The sequence below is a fragment of the Triturus cristatus genome, chromosome 1_1 (assembly GCF_964204655.1).
Source record: "Triturus cristatus chromosome 1_1, aTriCri1.1, whole genome shotgun sequence".
NCBI classification, from domain to species: Eukaryota; Metazoa; Chordata; class Amphibia; order Caudata; family Salamandridae; genus Triturus; species Triturus cristatus.
In genome coordinates, this window is record NC_140579.1 from 1,229,537,606 (window position 1) to 1,229,553,521 (window position 15,916).

Consider the following 15,916-nt stretch of genomic DNA (forward strand, 5'->3'; position numbering starts at 1 on the left):
GGCCACTAAGTGCCAGATAGGGCAGAGCAAGGTTGTGTACCTGGGCCACCTAGTAGGTGGGGGTCAGGTTCAACCACTGGAGAGCAAGATCCAGACCATAAAGAACTGGACTCCTCCAATTACCCAGACACAGGTCAGAGCTTTCTTGGGCCTGACTGGGTACTACAGAATGTTTGTTAAGAACTATGGGTCCATTGTGACACCACTTAATGACTTGACCTCCAAGAAAATGCCAAAGAAAGTTCAGTGGACAGTAAGCTGTCAGAAGGCATTTGATGACCTGAAGCAGGCCATGTGCACTGCACCTATTCTGAAAAGTCCAGACTACTCCAAAGAGTTCATTGTCCAGACAGATACTTCTGAGTTGGGTGTGGGAGCTGTTCTTTCACAACTGAATACAGATGGTCAAGACCAGCCCATTGCTTTTATTAGTAGAAGGCTGACCCCTAGAGAGAAACGTTGGTCAGCTATTGAGAGGGAGGCCTTTGCTGTGGTTTGGGCCCTGAAGAAGCCGAGGCCATACTTGTTTGGCACTCACTTCAAGATTCAGACAGACCATAAGCCCCTCTTGTGGCTAAATCAGATGAAGGGTGAAAATCCCAAACTTCTTAGGTGGTCCATTTCCCTACAGGGGATGGACTTCACAGTGGAACATAGACCTGGGACTGACCATGCCAATGCAGATGGACTCTCCAGATATTTCCACTTAGAACATGAAGACTCAACTGGTCAAGGTTAGTTTAATGTCCCTAAGTTTGGGGGGGGGGGGTTGTGTAGGAGAGTAGGGTCTGCTTTCTATGTTCACCCCCACTTTTTCCTTTTGCTTCACTGGTTTTCGACTTAGATGTGGCTGTGGGCCTGCTAATCAAACCCACAGCCCAGCTATTCTCTCTCTAAATTCATACTATGTACTTTAGGTACATAACCCAATTGGTAAGGATCACCCTCTAGGGCCCTGTACAGTGTACCTTAGGTACCCAGGGCATGGGTGTACCCTAGGCCTACCAGGGGCTGCAGCATGTATTATGCCACCCCTGGCTGGCCTCCCATCATGACACAACTGGCTGATCACTCAGCTGGGGCAAGGTCGTGTAATCACCCCTTGCTTAGGTATAGTATTCCTATATCTACCTCATATATAGACACATGGGTAACCTTTCAGTCACTCCTATGGCAGGCCTTAACAATCCTGAAGGCAGAGTGCTTGGTAACATGTGAGATGGTGCTCTAACATGAGCTGAGCCTGTCTGCGGCTTTCGGAACCATGTCCTTATAGCTGTTCTATGAAATCGCCTACCATATACTCTTAAAGTGCCTTATAATCCTCGCGGTTATGGTAACTATGGTTTGGCTTTATCAAAACATGTCATGTAAGGTGTCTAACACTTTGGAATACTACCCCCACACCATTGCTGGCGATGAGGATAGTATTCCTCCCTCTAGAGGGAGAAGACATGTTGAAGACCTACTACCCGGTTAAAGTTAACCAGAGCCCCAGCATCACAAAATGGATGCTGCTGCCACAGACACAAGTCTGACCTCCTGCTGCTGGGATTCCTTGCAGCAAGGGAGGCTTGGACAATAGGTTTCCTGCCTTGAGAGGTGCTAGCACCACCCTAGACAGGACTTAGTGTATTGGGGCAGGGAGGGATGAAAGAAACGAGACACTGCCTGGGGCACACAAGGTGTCCCATGCATAGTCCGGTTCAAACCGGTGCTGGGGCACTCCAGCCCCAGTCCGGGCGTGAAACTGGACAAAGGGAAGGGGGTGTAACCACCCCCCTCCCTGGTCCCACCCATAGGAGGGACCTAGCAGGTAACCCAGCCCCCCAGATTAGTATAAGAGTGGGAGCTGAGTCCCTAGGACTTTGGATTATCCTGAAAACTGCAACTTGAACAGAAACTCTGGACCTTCGACATTCGACTACGGAAGAAGACTGAAGAATCTCCCTTGTGGCCAAGGAGTGGCCACCCTGTGCAAACAGGCACCAACAAGCGACCTGCCGTTTGCTTTGCCCAAGTTCTACGAGGAACCGACTGCAGAGCCCGACCAGCGCCTTGACTTCCAGACTTCTCCGACCCTGATCCACATCCACAGCAGAGCTGAGATCCGTGGAGGCGACGAGAGACGTGGGACCGGCTACCTGGGAAAATTGGCGAATAGCTTCCAGTGCAGCTTCTGAGGCATCCTCGAAGTTGTGCTCTGGGGATTGAGAAGCCCCAACCCCGAGCACCATCGGCACCGAAGATCAGCCCTCCACACTCCACGAGTTCTGCGTGGGGCCCTTCTGCATTTTCCTGCTCAACGCGTCTGTCCGGTTGCTTGCCCGTAGGCTAGTAACCTCAGTGACGACGAACCCTTGACTTTCCACCACTGGTTTGGCTCCTCCAGACTGGCCCTTGCTTCCCTGTGAAAGAGAAGCACCTCAGGCCTTCCTGGTCTGCAACAGAAGTGAATCCTTCATCCTGCGTGGGTTGCGCTTGCCAAGGCTTGTTGGGTCCGAACTCGACAACGACGCCGCCAACAGCAAGAGCCCTCGTGGGACAGCTCGCCTCCTGGTTCTGGTCATCCTCGGCGCCTCCTGGTACCCGTGGCTGCTGCGACAAGCTTCACCTCTTCACCTGCATCTTCACGACATCGCCTGGTTCCTTCCTGGTTCCTTCCCGGCTCCTGGCTGGTGACCTAGACTCCGTCCCTTCTGCTTGCAAGTACCCTCCTTCTTGATTCCAACCCTTTTCTTCAGGCATCCATAGGAGTCAACGGCGAAACCCGACGCAAGGTCACACCTATGCACCCGCAGCCCGTGGGCTAGGTAAACTGAGTACTCCGGTGCTCACAAGGGTATTGACTATCCTGGGGTCTAGTTTCCAAGTCTCTAACTCCTAGCTCTTTCCGAAGTGTCCTAAAACTCTTTATTTCTAAACATCACTATTTCTATCGACTTTAACGCATTACGCGTGAGTGTTTCCACTCTGCACCTGAATCGCATGGGCCTCCCACTGCCTAGCAACTGGTAGTATAGTGTAGCCCCAGCGATTCCCTAGGCCTAGGCCTAACCTGTGTTCGTGACAGTGGTCCTTATACCATTTACTTAGTATATGGTTTGCGTGGCCCCTAGGGCCTAACTGTATTACTTACCTGTGTGACTTATGTATGCTTAAAGAAGACTGTGTTGTACTTACCTCGAATCTCATAAAGAGTGCTGAGGGTATTTTGACTAGAATAAATACATCCTATTTTTATATATATCTGTTGTGGTGTCCTTTCATTTGGTATTCAAGGGATTGCAAATGGTATAACAGCTGGCTTCACATGCCATACAGAGTTTAGCCTAAGACTGCTCTTGTCCATGCTACCACTAGGATAGCTGGTCTATAAGGTTGACTTTACAACCAATCACCATAAGGGTTGTTTGGACTGATACAAGGTGTACACTAGAACTAGTGACATCAAATATCAGGCCAACTTCTCACACAAGGCAGCACTGGAGGAAGCGAAGATGTTACGCTACCATTAATCTAACCACCGGGCTACCCGGGACGGAGGAGACAACACCGATGGCAAGGAGGGAAAGGCAGTCTGCAGAAGAGGGCCCCTTGTAGAAGGGTGGAAGGAAAGGCAGACAGGATCATGCGGAGCAGGACAGTGGTGGTGCAGGAGAGGCTGGGGCACCGGGTCCCCCGTGGCAGGATGCCCCAGGCCCCCAAGAGAGAATTATGGAGCGAAGCTTGGAAGGGAAGAAGCAGCTCCTGTCCACCAGAGCCCTGAAGGAGAACCTCAAGCAAATGATCCGCGGGGAAATTGGCAGCTGGGTCGCCCATGCGCAAAATCCCCGCGGCCGTGGAGACAGCCTGGGCGAAGGCAGCACTCGCCTCCATAGGGCAACGCGGTGGGGAAAGCAATTCCTCCGTGGGCGACGGCTGTAAGCTAAGCCGGCCGTCCCCCAGCCCAACTGGAGGAAGAAAATGCCAAGCTCGGAACGGGGGAAGGTTGACAGACGAGTGGGGTACCTGAGGCACCTCTGGAGAAGACTGTGGGCGCGTGGATGGCGAAGAGCCCTCCTTGGAAGACGCCGGGGAAAAAGCCACGAAGCGGCATCCCGTCTCCGGGGAAGAAGAGACAAAAAGTTGCCGCACCTCTGGAGAAGAGGGGGCCTCCGAAGACGAATCGACGACCCGATGCCGGCACGGCGCCGTGGAGTCTGCCACCGGCACCAGCACGACGTATACCGGCGTCGAAGGGGACGCCGAGACGACCTCCACCACCACCTGCGCAGGCGGGGTCAGGAGCCGGGGCGGCTAAAGAATGGCACCGAAAAGGCGCCGACTCGACCTCCGACGAGGCAGCCGCCTGCGCGGTGAGACGAGGGGGACCCGGGGGCGCACCCCGGTCCCTAGCCAGCCCCTACAGTGCCGCCAGGGCCGACAGCTGCCAGTGCCTGAGCGGCGTCAGCTCGGCCTCGGACAAGGCCGCCGCCTGCCCAGAGGACCGAGTGGGACTCGGGTACAAGCCACGAGTCCCGGCAACCTCCCGTGACACCACAGGGACCCCCACGGGGGTTTGCGGCGAGGCAGAGGCGGCGTGGGCCAAAGGGAGGAACCCCGTAGGGCCGCACCACGCCGACACCACATCTCCAAGACCTGAAGCCAAACCTATCAGCGCCAGGGCCGGAGCCGCCGGCGATTCCGCAGAAGGCCCCGCACATGGCAAGGGATCCACGGATGTCCCAGGAAGAGGAGGAGGAGGAGCCAAGGAGGCCTGCAGGGCCACATCATAGACCTCCATTTGGACTCTGGTCGCCCCCATGCTGGGAAACGGTGGGTAGGGTAGCGACGCGCAGGCCACACGACCTGCAGAGAACCCGCGCCCCCCACAGGGCAGGGACCGGGCCTCGGGGACAAGCTGCGACACTTACCAACGGGCGAGCGACGCCCTTGTGGCCTCGGAGAGGGACGATGTTGGAGACGGAAGCGGCGGTTCTTGAACTCTTCCGCGGGGGATGGACACGGTGACGACGCCGACCTGGACATGCGGGCTGAGAGGAGTTTCATCCGGCGCTCCCACCGGGACTTCGGCTTCATCTGCTGACAAGCCTCGCAGTCCGTGGAGTCATGGTGCTCCCCCAAACACCACATGCAAATGGGGTGAGGGTCCGTTGCCGACATCTGGTGGGCGCAAGACGAGCACGTCTTGAAGCCCGAAGGCATTCGCACACTGTTCCCAAAGGAAAAGCAAAGCGAGAAAAGAAGGCCTGAAAACAGGCCAGGGACACGATCCGGATCCGCGTGGCACGTGGAAAAGAAGGAAACTGATGACAGCGCGCTGGGGTGGGGCTTATGTGACCTCGCTGATGTCACACCCGCGCAGGACGTCAGGGCGGAGTCGCGTGGTGCCACCCCCCGGCGCGCAGATATGCTGGGCAAGAACGTTTTCTGGGTCCAGTCTCATGCCTGGGGATAATTCAACGTTAAGGTATCTGCAGGTAGTAGTCTCTATCAGGGCACAAGTCGGGGGTACACGCCAGTACGCGTCGTCCACCATGCCAAGAAGTTGGGCCCCACAGAAGTATGCTGAACTGTCCCGGTGTCATTTTCAGACACTGGGACACGTTCAGCAGCGCCTGTAGGTTGTCTGCTTTCAATTCCCAGCAGCAACGTGCAGGCGGCGAGGGGGCATTTTTATAAACCTCCAGCTGGGCCAAAGGTAAACAGTGAAGTTAAGGGGCCATCAGGCCTCCTTTTGTTTGAATATCCTGGCTGGAGGCGGCCTGGAACCTCGCAATTAAATGTAAATGCAACGAAGGGGAAACAAAGGCTCACAGCTTGCTATCACTTCACAGGTACTTAAGAGAGGCAGCTTGTGACTTTCTTCAGTCCCTGGATATAAGAGATGTATGAACTATACGAATGTCAGACGTGTTAGTCTGTCCCAGTATTTACACAAACAACAATTTCAATAGGACTGTTTTAATTCTTTTATAGCGCTACGCAACCAAATTCAGGGTGTCAGAGCTCTTTACGAAACATGCACATTATACATTGAGAATAAATCATGTAACTGTGTAAATCAATGTACAAGATGAGTGACATGAGACATGGTTACAAGGTGTTGGAGTCACATGTCCATATCTCACCGTGCTGTATTGGAAGGATTACAATTTATGAAGTGCAGGTAACAAAAGGATACCTGTGTTAAAAGCAGTAACCCACTTACTTATTCTAAATAAAATACAAATTTGTTATCTGCATGTTACATGATGTGCTTAGCAGGAGACACATTAACCTTGAATACTTCTCTGATTCAAAACTGGGACTTCACAAAACACAGATCTCTCCCACAAATGCGTTAACCTTCAGAGTTATCTCACCATTACTACAATTCCCTGAGATTTACTGGGCACCTTTGTAGCAGATACCTTAACCCAATCAGATATTTTAAAATGCAGACTTTGTAGCAGGGTTTAAAAAAAAATGTATAAAATGAGAGCCAGAATTTGCATCAGGATTGCACCACTTTTTTGGTACAACCCCAATTCAAAATCTAATTTGTTAAATCTCATGCGCTGTGATGGCATCATGGCACGTGTCATGCTTTCATGTGCATACTGCCTAACTTGGGGGCATATTAGCAAGGCGAGGCGATAAAATTATCACCGCTTTTTGCGGCCGTTTTCGGCCGAAAAGCGGCGATAATTTTATCGCCTAATTAGCAAGCTCCAGCTAACGCGTGAAAACTTGCGTTAGCGTAGGAATTCCTAACGCCCAGCTTTGCATCTCTAATGAGATGCAAAGTGGGCGTTCCTGACCTGACATGACAGGAGAAATGTCGCTAAGCGACATTTCTCCTATCATCAAGCCCCACGCTATGAAGCATAGCGACAAGAAAAGTAGCGATAACCCCTGTTATCTCTACTTTCCTTACGCCTGCTTCAGGACTGACTTAGCCATGATATCCTATGGAAGGTGGATATCATGGCTAAGTTTGTGAGTCCCTATCATCAAGCTAACGCCACATTGCGTGAGATTATCGCTGGGTTACCAGCGATAATCTCACGTTAGGCAGTTAGCGTGATGATTTTTATTGCTTTTGAGATAAGCGTTGCTGATAGCACGCTATCTCAGCGATAAAAATCCATGCTAGCCGGCAATAATTATCCTAGCGCTAAGTGCGCTTAGCGATAATTATCGCCGGTTGTTGCTGATATGCCCCTTGGTTAGTCCCCCCCACTTCTTTTTTTAGGACTTGTGCCCTGCTGACAGGTGCAAGCATGGCTTCAAGACAAAAGATTTAACAAAAGTGCAAGAATGGTTCAGAGTAATATTGAGCAATGTTATCGGACCCAGTGTCTGAGCATGCAGAAAAAAAGAGCTAAGTAAGTTTTTCATTACTAGTTGTGCTTACGCAACCAGGCACCGGAAAAAGGCTTTTGTGCCACCTATAACGTATTTATCTGCCCCAACTGGAAACATTTCCAGATATCCTCTGACCTCGGAGAAGTTTCTAATCTAAAGTACTTTATAAGGTATTCATTTCAATAGTTTCAACTCTTTGGGTATTTATTCAATGCAAAGATTTAAGTTTACCTTTTTTGGCGTTGTTGTAAAGGATTGAGCAGCTTCAGGGCACTTGACATACAGCGTTTTGGAAATATCTTCTTCTGAAACCACGCTCTTAAAGAAATACATGAAATACATTTATAAGCCAACTTACAGGCCTTACTTCAGCGGGTTAGTGTTCAACAGAATTTTTAGAAATCCTAAAAGACCTTCTGCCTTTGGCACATGCCTGCCATTTCCATGAGACCTGTGCTTTGTACTCAGCAAGTTAGTACACAAAAGGGATTCATGTCAAAGCATTACAAGCAGAATATAGATAATTGTGAATCAAAAGTGAATAATTCCAGAGGGGCACTGTTTTATATCACAAATATTTGTATTCAGAATTACCATATTTAAAACCTTCAATTATAAAAAGGGCATTTTTGAGCAACAAACATAGTAGTCAACAACATTGCTTAATGATTAATTGGGAAAGAATAGACCGGAAAAAAGTCAAAGCGTCCTGCAAAAGATAGGTAAAATTAAGTTTAAATAGAAATGTACACTTGAGTGTCAGCAAGGACCTTGGATCATATTTTCTATTTCTAAAGTTTTTAAACATCAGCACAATTATACATCTTTAAGAAGTCAGCGTGTTTTCAAAATTAAAGAATCAATGAATACAATATCAACAGCAGTATCTGCATTCATACATTGATCTATAAGTTGTGAGAAGTTGGCCTGATGTATGATGTCACTAGTTCTAGTGTACACCTTATATCAGTCCAAACAACCCTTATGGTGATTGGTTGTAAAGTCAACCTTATAGACCAGCTATCCTAGTGGTATGCATGGACAAGAGCAGTCTTAGGCTAAACTCTGAATGGCATGTGAAGCCAGCTGTTATACCATATATAATCCCTTGAATACCAAATGAAAGGACTCCACAACAGATATATATATAAAATAAAGTGTATTTATTCTAGTCAAACCCTCAGCACTCTTTATGAGACTCGAGGTAAGTACAACACAGTCTTATTCAAGCATACATTAAGTCACACAGGTAAGTAATACAGTTAGGCCCTAGGGGCCACACAAACCATATACTAAAGAAGTGGTATAAGGACCACTGTCACGGAAATAGGATAAGCCTAGGCCTAGGGAATCGCTGGGGCTACACTACACTACCCAAGGTTAGGAAGTGGGAGGCCCACGGGATTCAGGGGCAGAGTGGAAACACTCACGCGTAATGCGTATAATCGATAGAAATAGTACAGTTCTGCAATAAGCAGTTTTAGGACACTTCTGGTATAGCTAGAAAGTCGAGACTCGGAAACTAGACCCTAGGATAGTCAATACCCTTGTGAGCACCGAAGTACCCAAGTTACCTAGCCCACGGGCTGCGGGTGCATAGGTGTGAACTTGCGTCGGGTTTCGTCGTGGACTTCTATGGATGCCTGAAGGAAAGTTGCTGACAGGCAGTCAGTGAAGAATGTCCGGTGGATCCCAAGGCCGGGATCAAGAAGGAAGGATACCTGCAAGCAGAAGGGACAAAGTCAGGGTCACTAGCCAGTGACCACATGGAACCAGGAAGGAACCAGGCGATGTCGGGAGATTGCATGTGAAGAGGTGAAGCTTGTCGCAGCAGCCACGGGTACCAGGAGACGTCGAGGATGACCAGGACCAGGAGGCGAGCTGTCCCACGAAGGCTCTTGCTGTCGGCGGCGTCGAAGTCGAACTAGAACTCACCAAGCCTTGGCAAGCGGAACCCACGAAGAACGGAGGACTTGCTTCTGGTGCAGACCAGGAAGGTCTGGGGTGCTTCTCTTTTGCAAAGAAGCGGGAGCCAGTCTGGAGGAGCCAAACCAGCAGTGAAGATTTCAAGGTGTGTCGTCACAAAGGCCGCAAGCCAACGGGCAAGCAACCGGACAGACGCGGCAAGCAGGAAAATGCAGAAGGGCCCCACGCAGGACTCGTGGAGTGTGGGGGGCTGATCTTCGGTGCAGATGGTGCTTGGGGTTGGGGCTTCTCAATCCCCGGTGCACAACTTCGAGGGTGCCTCAGAAGCTGCGCTAGAAGATACTCGCCACTTTTCCCAGGTAGCCAGTCCCACGTCTCTCGTCGCCTCCACGGATCTCAGCTCGGCTGTGGATGTGGATCAGGGTCGGAGAAGTCTGGAAGTCAAGGCTCTGGTCGGGCTCTGCAGTCGGTCCCTCGTAGAACTTCAGCAAAGCAAAGGGTAAGTCTCTTGATGGTGCCTGTTTGCACAGCGTAGCCACTCCTTGGCCACAAGGGAGATTCTTCAGTCTTCTTCTTTCGTCGAATGTCGAAGGTCCAGAGTTTCTGTTCAAGTTGCAGGTTCAGGATAATCTAATCTCCTGGGGCCCAGCTACCACTCTTATACTAATCTGGGGGGCTGGGTTGCCTGCTAGGTCACGCCTTATGGGTGGGACCTGGGAGGGGGGTGGTTACACCCCCTTCCCTTTGTCCAGTTTCGCGCCAGGACTGGGGCTGGAGTGCCCCAGCTCCGGTTTGAACTGGACTATGCATGGGACACCTTGTGTGCCCCAGGCAGTGTCTCATTTCTTTCATCCCTCCCTGCCCCAATACACTAAGGCCTGTCTGGGGTGGTGCTCGCACCTCCCAAGGCAGGAAACCTATTGTCCAAGCCTCCCGTGCCGGGATCACTCCCAGCAGCAGGAGGTCAGACTTGTGTCGTGGCAGCAGCATCCATTTTGTGATGCTGGGGCTCTGGTTAACTTTAACCGGGTAAGTAGGTTTCAACATGTCTTCTCCCTCTAGAAGGGAGGGATAATATCCTCATCCCCAGAAATGGGATGGGGGTATTATTCCAAAGTGTTAGACACCTTACACGACATGTTTTGATAAAGCCAAACCATAGTTACCATAACCGTTTAAGATTATAAGGCACTTTAAGAGTATATGGTAGGCTATATCATAGAACAGCTATAAGGACATAGTTCCGAAAGCTGCAGACAGGCTCAGCTCATGCTAGAGCACCATCTCACATGTTACCAAGCACTCTGCCTCCAGGATTGTTAAGGCCTGCCCTAGGAGTGGCTGATAGGTACACGTGTCTATATATAAGGTAGGTATAGGAATACTACACCTAAGCAAGGGGTGATTACACGACCTTGCCCCAGCTGAGTGATCAGCCAGTTGTGTCATAATGGAAGGCCAGGCCAGGGGTGGCATAATACATGCTGCAGCCCCTGGTAGGCCTAGGGTACACCTATGCCCTGGGTACCTAAGGTACACTGTACAGGGGCCAATAAGGTGATCCTATCCAAATGGGTTATGCACCTAAAGTGCATAGTATTAATTTAGAGAGAGAACAGCAGGGCTGTGGGTCTGATTAGCAGGCCCACAGCCACATCTAAGTCGAAAACCAGTAAAGCAAAAGCAAAAAGTGGGGGTGAACATAGAAAGCAGACCCTACTCTCCTACACAACCCCCCCCCCCCAAACTTAGGGACATTAAACTAACCTTGACCAGTTGAGTCTTCATGTTCTAAGTGGAAATATCTGGAGAGTCCATCTGCATTGGCATGGTCAGTCCCAGGTCTATGTTCCACTGTGAATTCCATCCCCTGTAGGGAAATGGACTACCTAAGAAGTTTGGGATTTTCACCCTTCATCTGATTTAGCCACAAGAGGGGCTTATGGTCTGTCTGAATCTTGAAGTGAGTGCCAAACAAGTATGGCCTCAGCTTCTTCAGGGCCCAAACCACAGCAAAGGCCTCCCTCTCAATAGCGAACCAACGTTTCTCTCTAGGGGTCAGCCTTCTACTTATAAAAGCAATGGGCTGGTCTTGACCATCTATATTAAGTTGTGAAAGAACAGCTCCCACACCCAACTCAGAAGCATCTGTCTGGACAATAAACTCTTTGGAGTAGTCTGGACTTTTCAGAATAGGTGCACTGCACATGGCCTGCTTCAGGTCATCAAATGCTTTTTGACAGCTCACTGTCAACTGAACTTTCTTTGGCATCTTCTTAGAGGTCAAGTCATTAAGTGGTGTCACAATGGACCCATAGTTCTTAACAAACTTTCTGTAGTACCCAGTCAGGCCCAAGAAAGCTCTGACCTGAGTCTGGGTAGTTGGAGGAGTCCAGTCCTTTATGGTCTGGATCTTGCTCTCCAGTGGTTGACCCTGACCCCCAACGACTAGGTGGCCCAGGTATACAACCTTGCTCTGCCCTATCTGGCACTTAGTGGCCTTACTAGTGAGGCCTGCCTTTTGCAGGGCCTCTAAAACATTCCTCAGGTGGACCAGGTGATCCTCCCAGGTGGAGCTAAAGACAGCAATATCATCAAGATAAGCTGCACAGTAGTCATCCAACCCAGTAAGGACTTGATTCACCAACCTTTGGAAAGTGGCAGGTGCATTCTTCAAACCAAAGGGCATTACCACAAATTGATAATGTCCTCGTGGGGTCGAGAAAGCAGTTTTGGCCTTTGCATTCTCAGCTAGTCTGATTTGCCAGTAGCCTGCTGTCAGGTCAAATGTGCTCAAAAACTTAGCAGCTGCCAGTCTGTCAATGAGCTCATCTGCCCTAGGTATTGGGTGGGCATCTGTCCTAGTGACAGCATTGAGACCTCTGTAGTCCACGCAAAACCTCATCTCTCTCTTACCATCTTGGGTGTGAGGTTTTGGCACAAGAACTACAGGACTAGCCCAAGAGCTCTCTTTAGGTTCAATGACTCCCAGCTCCAACATCTTTTGTACCTCAACTTTTATGCAGTCCCTGACATGGTCAGGTTGCCTGTAGATTTTACTATTCACAGGCAGACTGTCACCAGTGTCCACCTCATGGGTGCACCAGTTTGTCTGACTTGGGGTCAGAGAGAACATATGTCGGTAGGATTGCAGAACTTGTCTGCAGTCCTGTTGCTGATGGACAGTGAGGCTGTCAGAAAAGACCACACCATCAACTGAGCCATCATCAGGGTTCTGAGTCAACAGGTCTGGGAGAGGGTCACTCTCTTCCTCCTGCCCCTCATCTGTAGCCATGAGTAAGCCCATGTCTGCCCTGTCAACATATGCCTTCAATCTGTTGACATGAAGCACCCTGTGGGGGCTTCTGGGAGTCCCAAGGTCCACCAAGTAGGTGACTTCTCCCTTTTTCTCAAAAATAGTGTGGGGTCCAGACCATTTGTCTTGGAGTGCTGCTGGGGCCACTGGCTCCAACACCCACACTTTCTGCCCTGGCTGGTAAACAGTCAGCACAGCCTTTTGGTCATGCCAAGCTTTTTGGAGTTCTTGGCTTGCCTCAAGGTTTTTAGAAGCCTTCTTCATATACTCTGCCATCCTGGAGCGGAGACCAAGTACAGAATCCACTATATCAAGTTTGGGTTGTCTGAGAGGTCTCTCCCATCCTTCCCTTACTAAACATAGGGGTCCTCTTACAGGATGCCCAAACAAAAGCTCAAAAGGGCTGTAGCCAACCCGCTTTTGTGGGACCTCTCTGTAAGCAAACAGAAGGCAGGGTAAAAGGATGTCCCATCTTCGCCTAAGCTTGTCTGGTAAACCTTTTATCATTCCCTTTAGGGTCTTGTTGAATCTCTCAACAAGCCCATTGCACTGTGGGTGATAGGGTGTGGTGAACTTGTAGTTCACACCTGTCATGATTCGGGGGCCGACGGCGCTGCTCCGAGGATAAGGACTCCAAATCCCAGCAGCCCCCGCGGCCACCCGCCGGAAGAAACGTCATCGCACCCCGGTCAAGTATAAGAGGCGCGGCAACCTGGTAGGCGGGGCCAATGATTCTCGTTCGAACTAGCGAATCCTAACGGCTACGACCAAATCCCCCGCATTGTCCCGCAAATCCCTGTCTTCCATCCAGCCGGTGACCCGACGTGGATATCTCGACAATTGATCTCTCGACGACCCTGAGGAGGTAAACAGGCTGCGGTTTTCCCGGCGCGCCTCTGCAGATCCTGAGGCACTATCTGCTCCTCCAGACTTCCCGGCGCTCCTCCGCCCCTGGATTTCCCGGGCGTGAGTGGCAGCGCAACCTACTTCTGCGGACCTCCCGGCGCTCCTCCGCCCCAGGACCTCGGGGCGTGAGTGGCAGCGCCACCCGCTCCCACTGACCTCCAGGCGCTCCTCCGCCTCCCGGATTCCCAGGCGTGAGTGGCAGCGCCCCCGACACTTTCGACGCTAACCTAACAGCAGCGGCTCCTGCGCTCCTCCGCCCCCGGAGTTCCTGGGCGTGAGTGGCAGCGCCTGAGTCCGCTGGTTGTCCTTCCTTGCGCCTCCCCGTGAAGGAACGAGGAGCGCGAGCGAGACCTTTACTCTCCCTTAGTCCCATCCGTGAAGTAACGGAGAGGGACTCACAGAGAGCTGCCAAAGGGAAGGCAGAAACCCCAGGTAGGGGGAAGAACGAGTTGGGGGTGTGGGGGAGGTAGAGAGGAGCCTGTGGCTTAACCCGTCTTCTTGTTTCTTCCAGGTCTCTCCCCTGCTGTCCCTTCCCGACCTTCCCTCGCCCACCTGTCTCCTCGTCCGAGGGTATTTTCACGTGCACCGGACAGGGGTCGGATGGGCGGGGGGCCCACACATAGCATCAACGTGATCCTGAGGAGAAGAAGCACTGGGACCACGACAACACCACACTCCTTCCACATTGCAGTCAAATATCCTGACATGAAGTTGGCACCTCTGTCAGAAATGACCTCCTTTGGAAAGCCCACTCTGGAGAATACTCCAAGTAGGGCCCTTGCCACAACAGGAGCTGTTGTGGTCCTCAGGGGAATAGCTTCTGGATACCTGGTGGCATGGTCCACTATCACCAGTATGAATCTGTGCCCAGATGCTGTTTGTGGGTCCATTGGTCCTACAATATCTATGCCCACTCTTTCAAAGGGAACCCCCACCACAGGTAGTGGTATGAGGGGGGCCTTTGTGGTGCCACCTGATTTGCCACTGGCTTGGCAGGTGACACAGGAGCGACAAAACTCCTTGGTATCTTCTGACATATGGGGCCAGTGAAAGTGAGGGACAAGCCTGTCCCAAGTCTTGTTCTGGCCTAAGTGTCCTACAAGGGGAATATCATGGGCCAGGGTAAGAAGGAAACCTCTGAACTTCAGTGGTATGACCAACCTCCTGGATGCACCAGGCTTGGGGTCTCTAGCCTCTGAATACAGCAGCCCTTCATCCCAATACACTCTATGGGTACCTTGAGCATTCCCTGCAGCCTCAGCAGCAGTCTGCTGTCTGAGGGGTTCAAGAGAGGGGCAGTCTAATTGTGCCTGCCTCAGATCTGCCCTTGAAGGTCCCCCTGTCCCAAGAAACTCAACCTGATCAGGTTCAAGTTCTTCTAGGACAGTTCCTTCAGGGCTCTCAGAATCATCCTCCTATGAGGGCTGACCCACTACCTGAGGCAGGGGGGAAGGCACAGCCTTTACCCTACTGCTCTTTCTCTTGGGTTGTGACTGGTCCATAGTTCCAGGATCCAGCACTTGTTCAGTGGTGCACTTTTTGGCCTGTGACCTGGTCACAGCAAGGACATGTGCATCTATCCCCAGCATTTCTGCATGGGTCCTATACTCCACTTCAGACCAAACTGAAGTTTCAAGATCATTGCCCAGTAAACATTCTACAGGAAGGTCTGAACTAACAACAACTTTCTTGAGGCCAGTTACCCCTCCCCAGGAGAAGTTAACAATTGCCACACTATGGGAGGTAGTGGCATTGCTAGCGTTGGTCACTAGGTAGTTCTCACCTAGTATGATCTGTCCAGGGTCCACAAAGGCAGGTGTCACCATTGTGACACAAGCCCCAGTGTCCCTGTAGGCCTGAGCCATTCTTTGGTTGATAAAAGGAGTCTGTCTGTACTTGCCCAGGTTACTGGGGCCTATAGTAGAGGACAAAGCTATGTCCCCATCACAGATCAGAACAGCCTGAGTAGGTATTCTGACTAGGCCAGAATCCTCCTCAGTTCCCAGGGTTAACCCTACTACACCCTTTTGCTGGGAACCACCACTTACAGCTGAACTAGGGGGTACAGTTGCCTTAGGGGCAATGGTGGCTGGGGGCTTATCCTTTTTGGTGCACTCACTAAACCAATGTGAGTTGGACTTACAATAGTTGCACCATGGTTTCTTTTGGCCATCTTTCTTTTTATCCTTTTTGGGACCACCCTCCCCCTGAGCCTTTTGGGGGCCTGGTGAAGACTTCTGGTCTTTTTGTTTCTGATCATTACCCTTCTGGTCTGCCTTTTTCTGATCACCGCCCTGGTTCTGGTTTTTCTGCTTAACTCTAGTCCTGACCCATCTATCTGCCTTCTTTCCCAATTCTTGGGGAGAAGTCAGATCAGAATCAATCAGGTGTTGATGCAGTAGCTGGTTTTGACAG

At 51.0% G+C, this 15,916-nt stretch overlaps 1 protein-coding gene across 1 annotated transcript in view; it reads right to left on the reverse strand.

Moving 5' to 3' along the window:
* LOC146871866 (synaptonemal complex protein 1-like) overlaps nucleotides 1–15,916 on the reverse strand; it is a 2,219,271-nt gene that overhangs the window by 132,307 nt on the left and 2,071,048 nt on the right. The window contains exon 12 of the mRNA XM_085652069.1: nucleotides 7,585–7,671. Within this exon, the coding sequence (XP_085508195.1) occupies nucleotides 7,585–7,671 (87 nt within the window). The remainder of the gene's footprint in view (nucleotides 1–7,584; nucleotides 7,672–15,916) is intronic.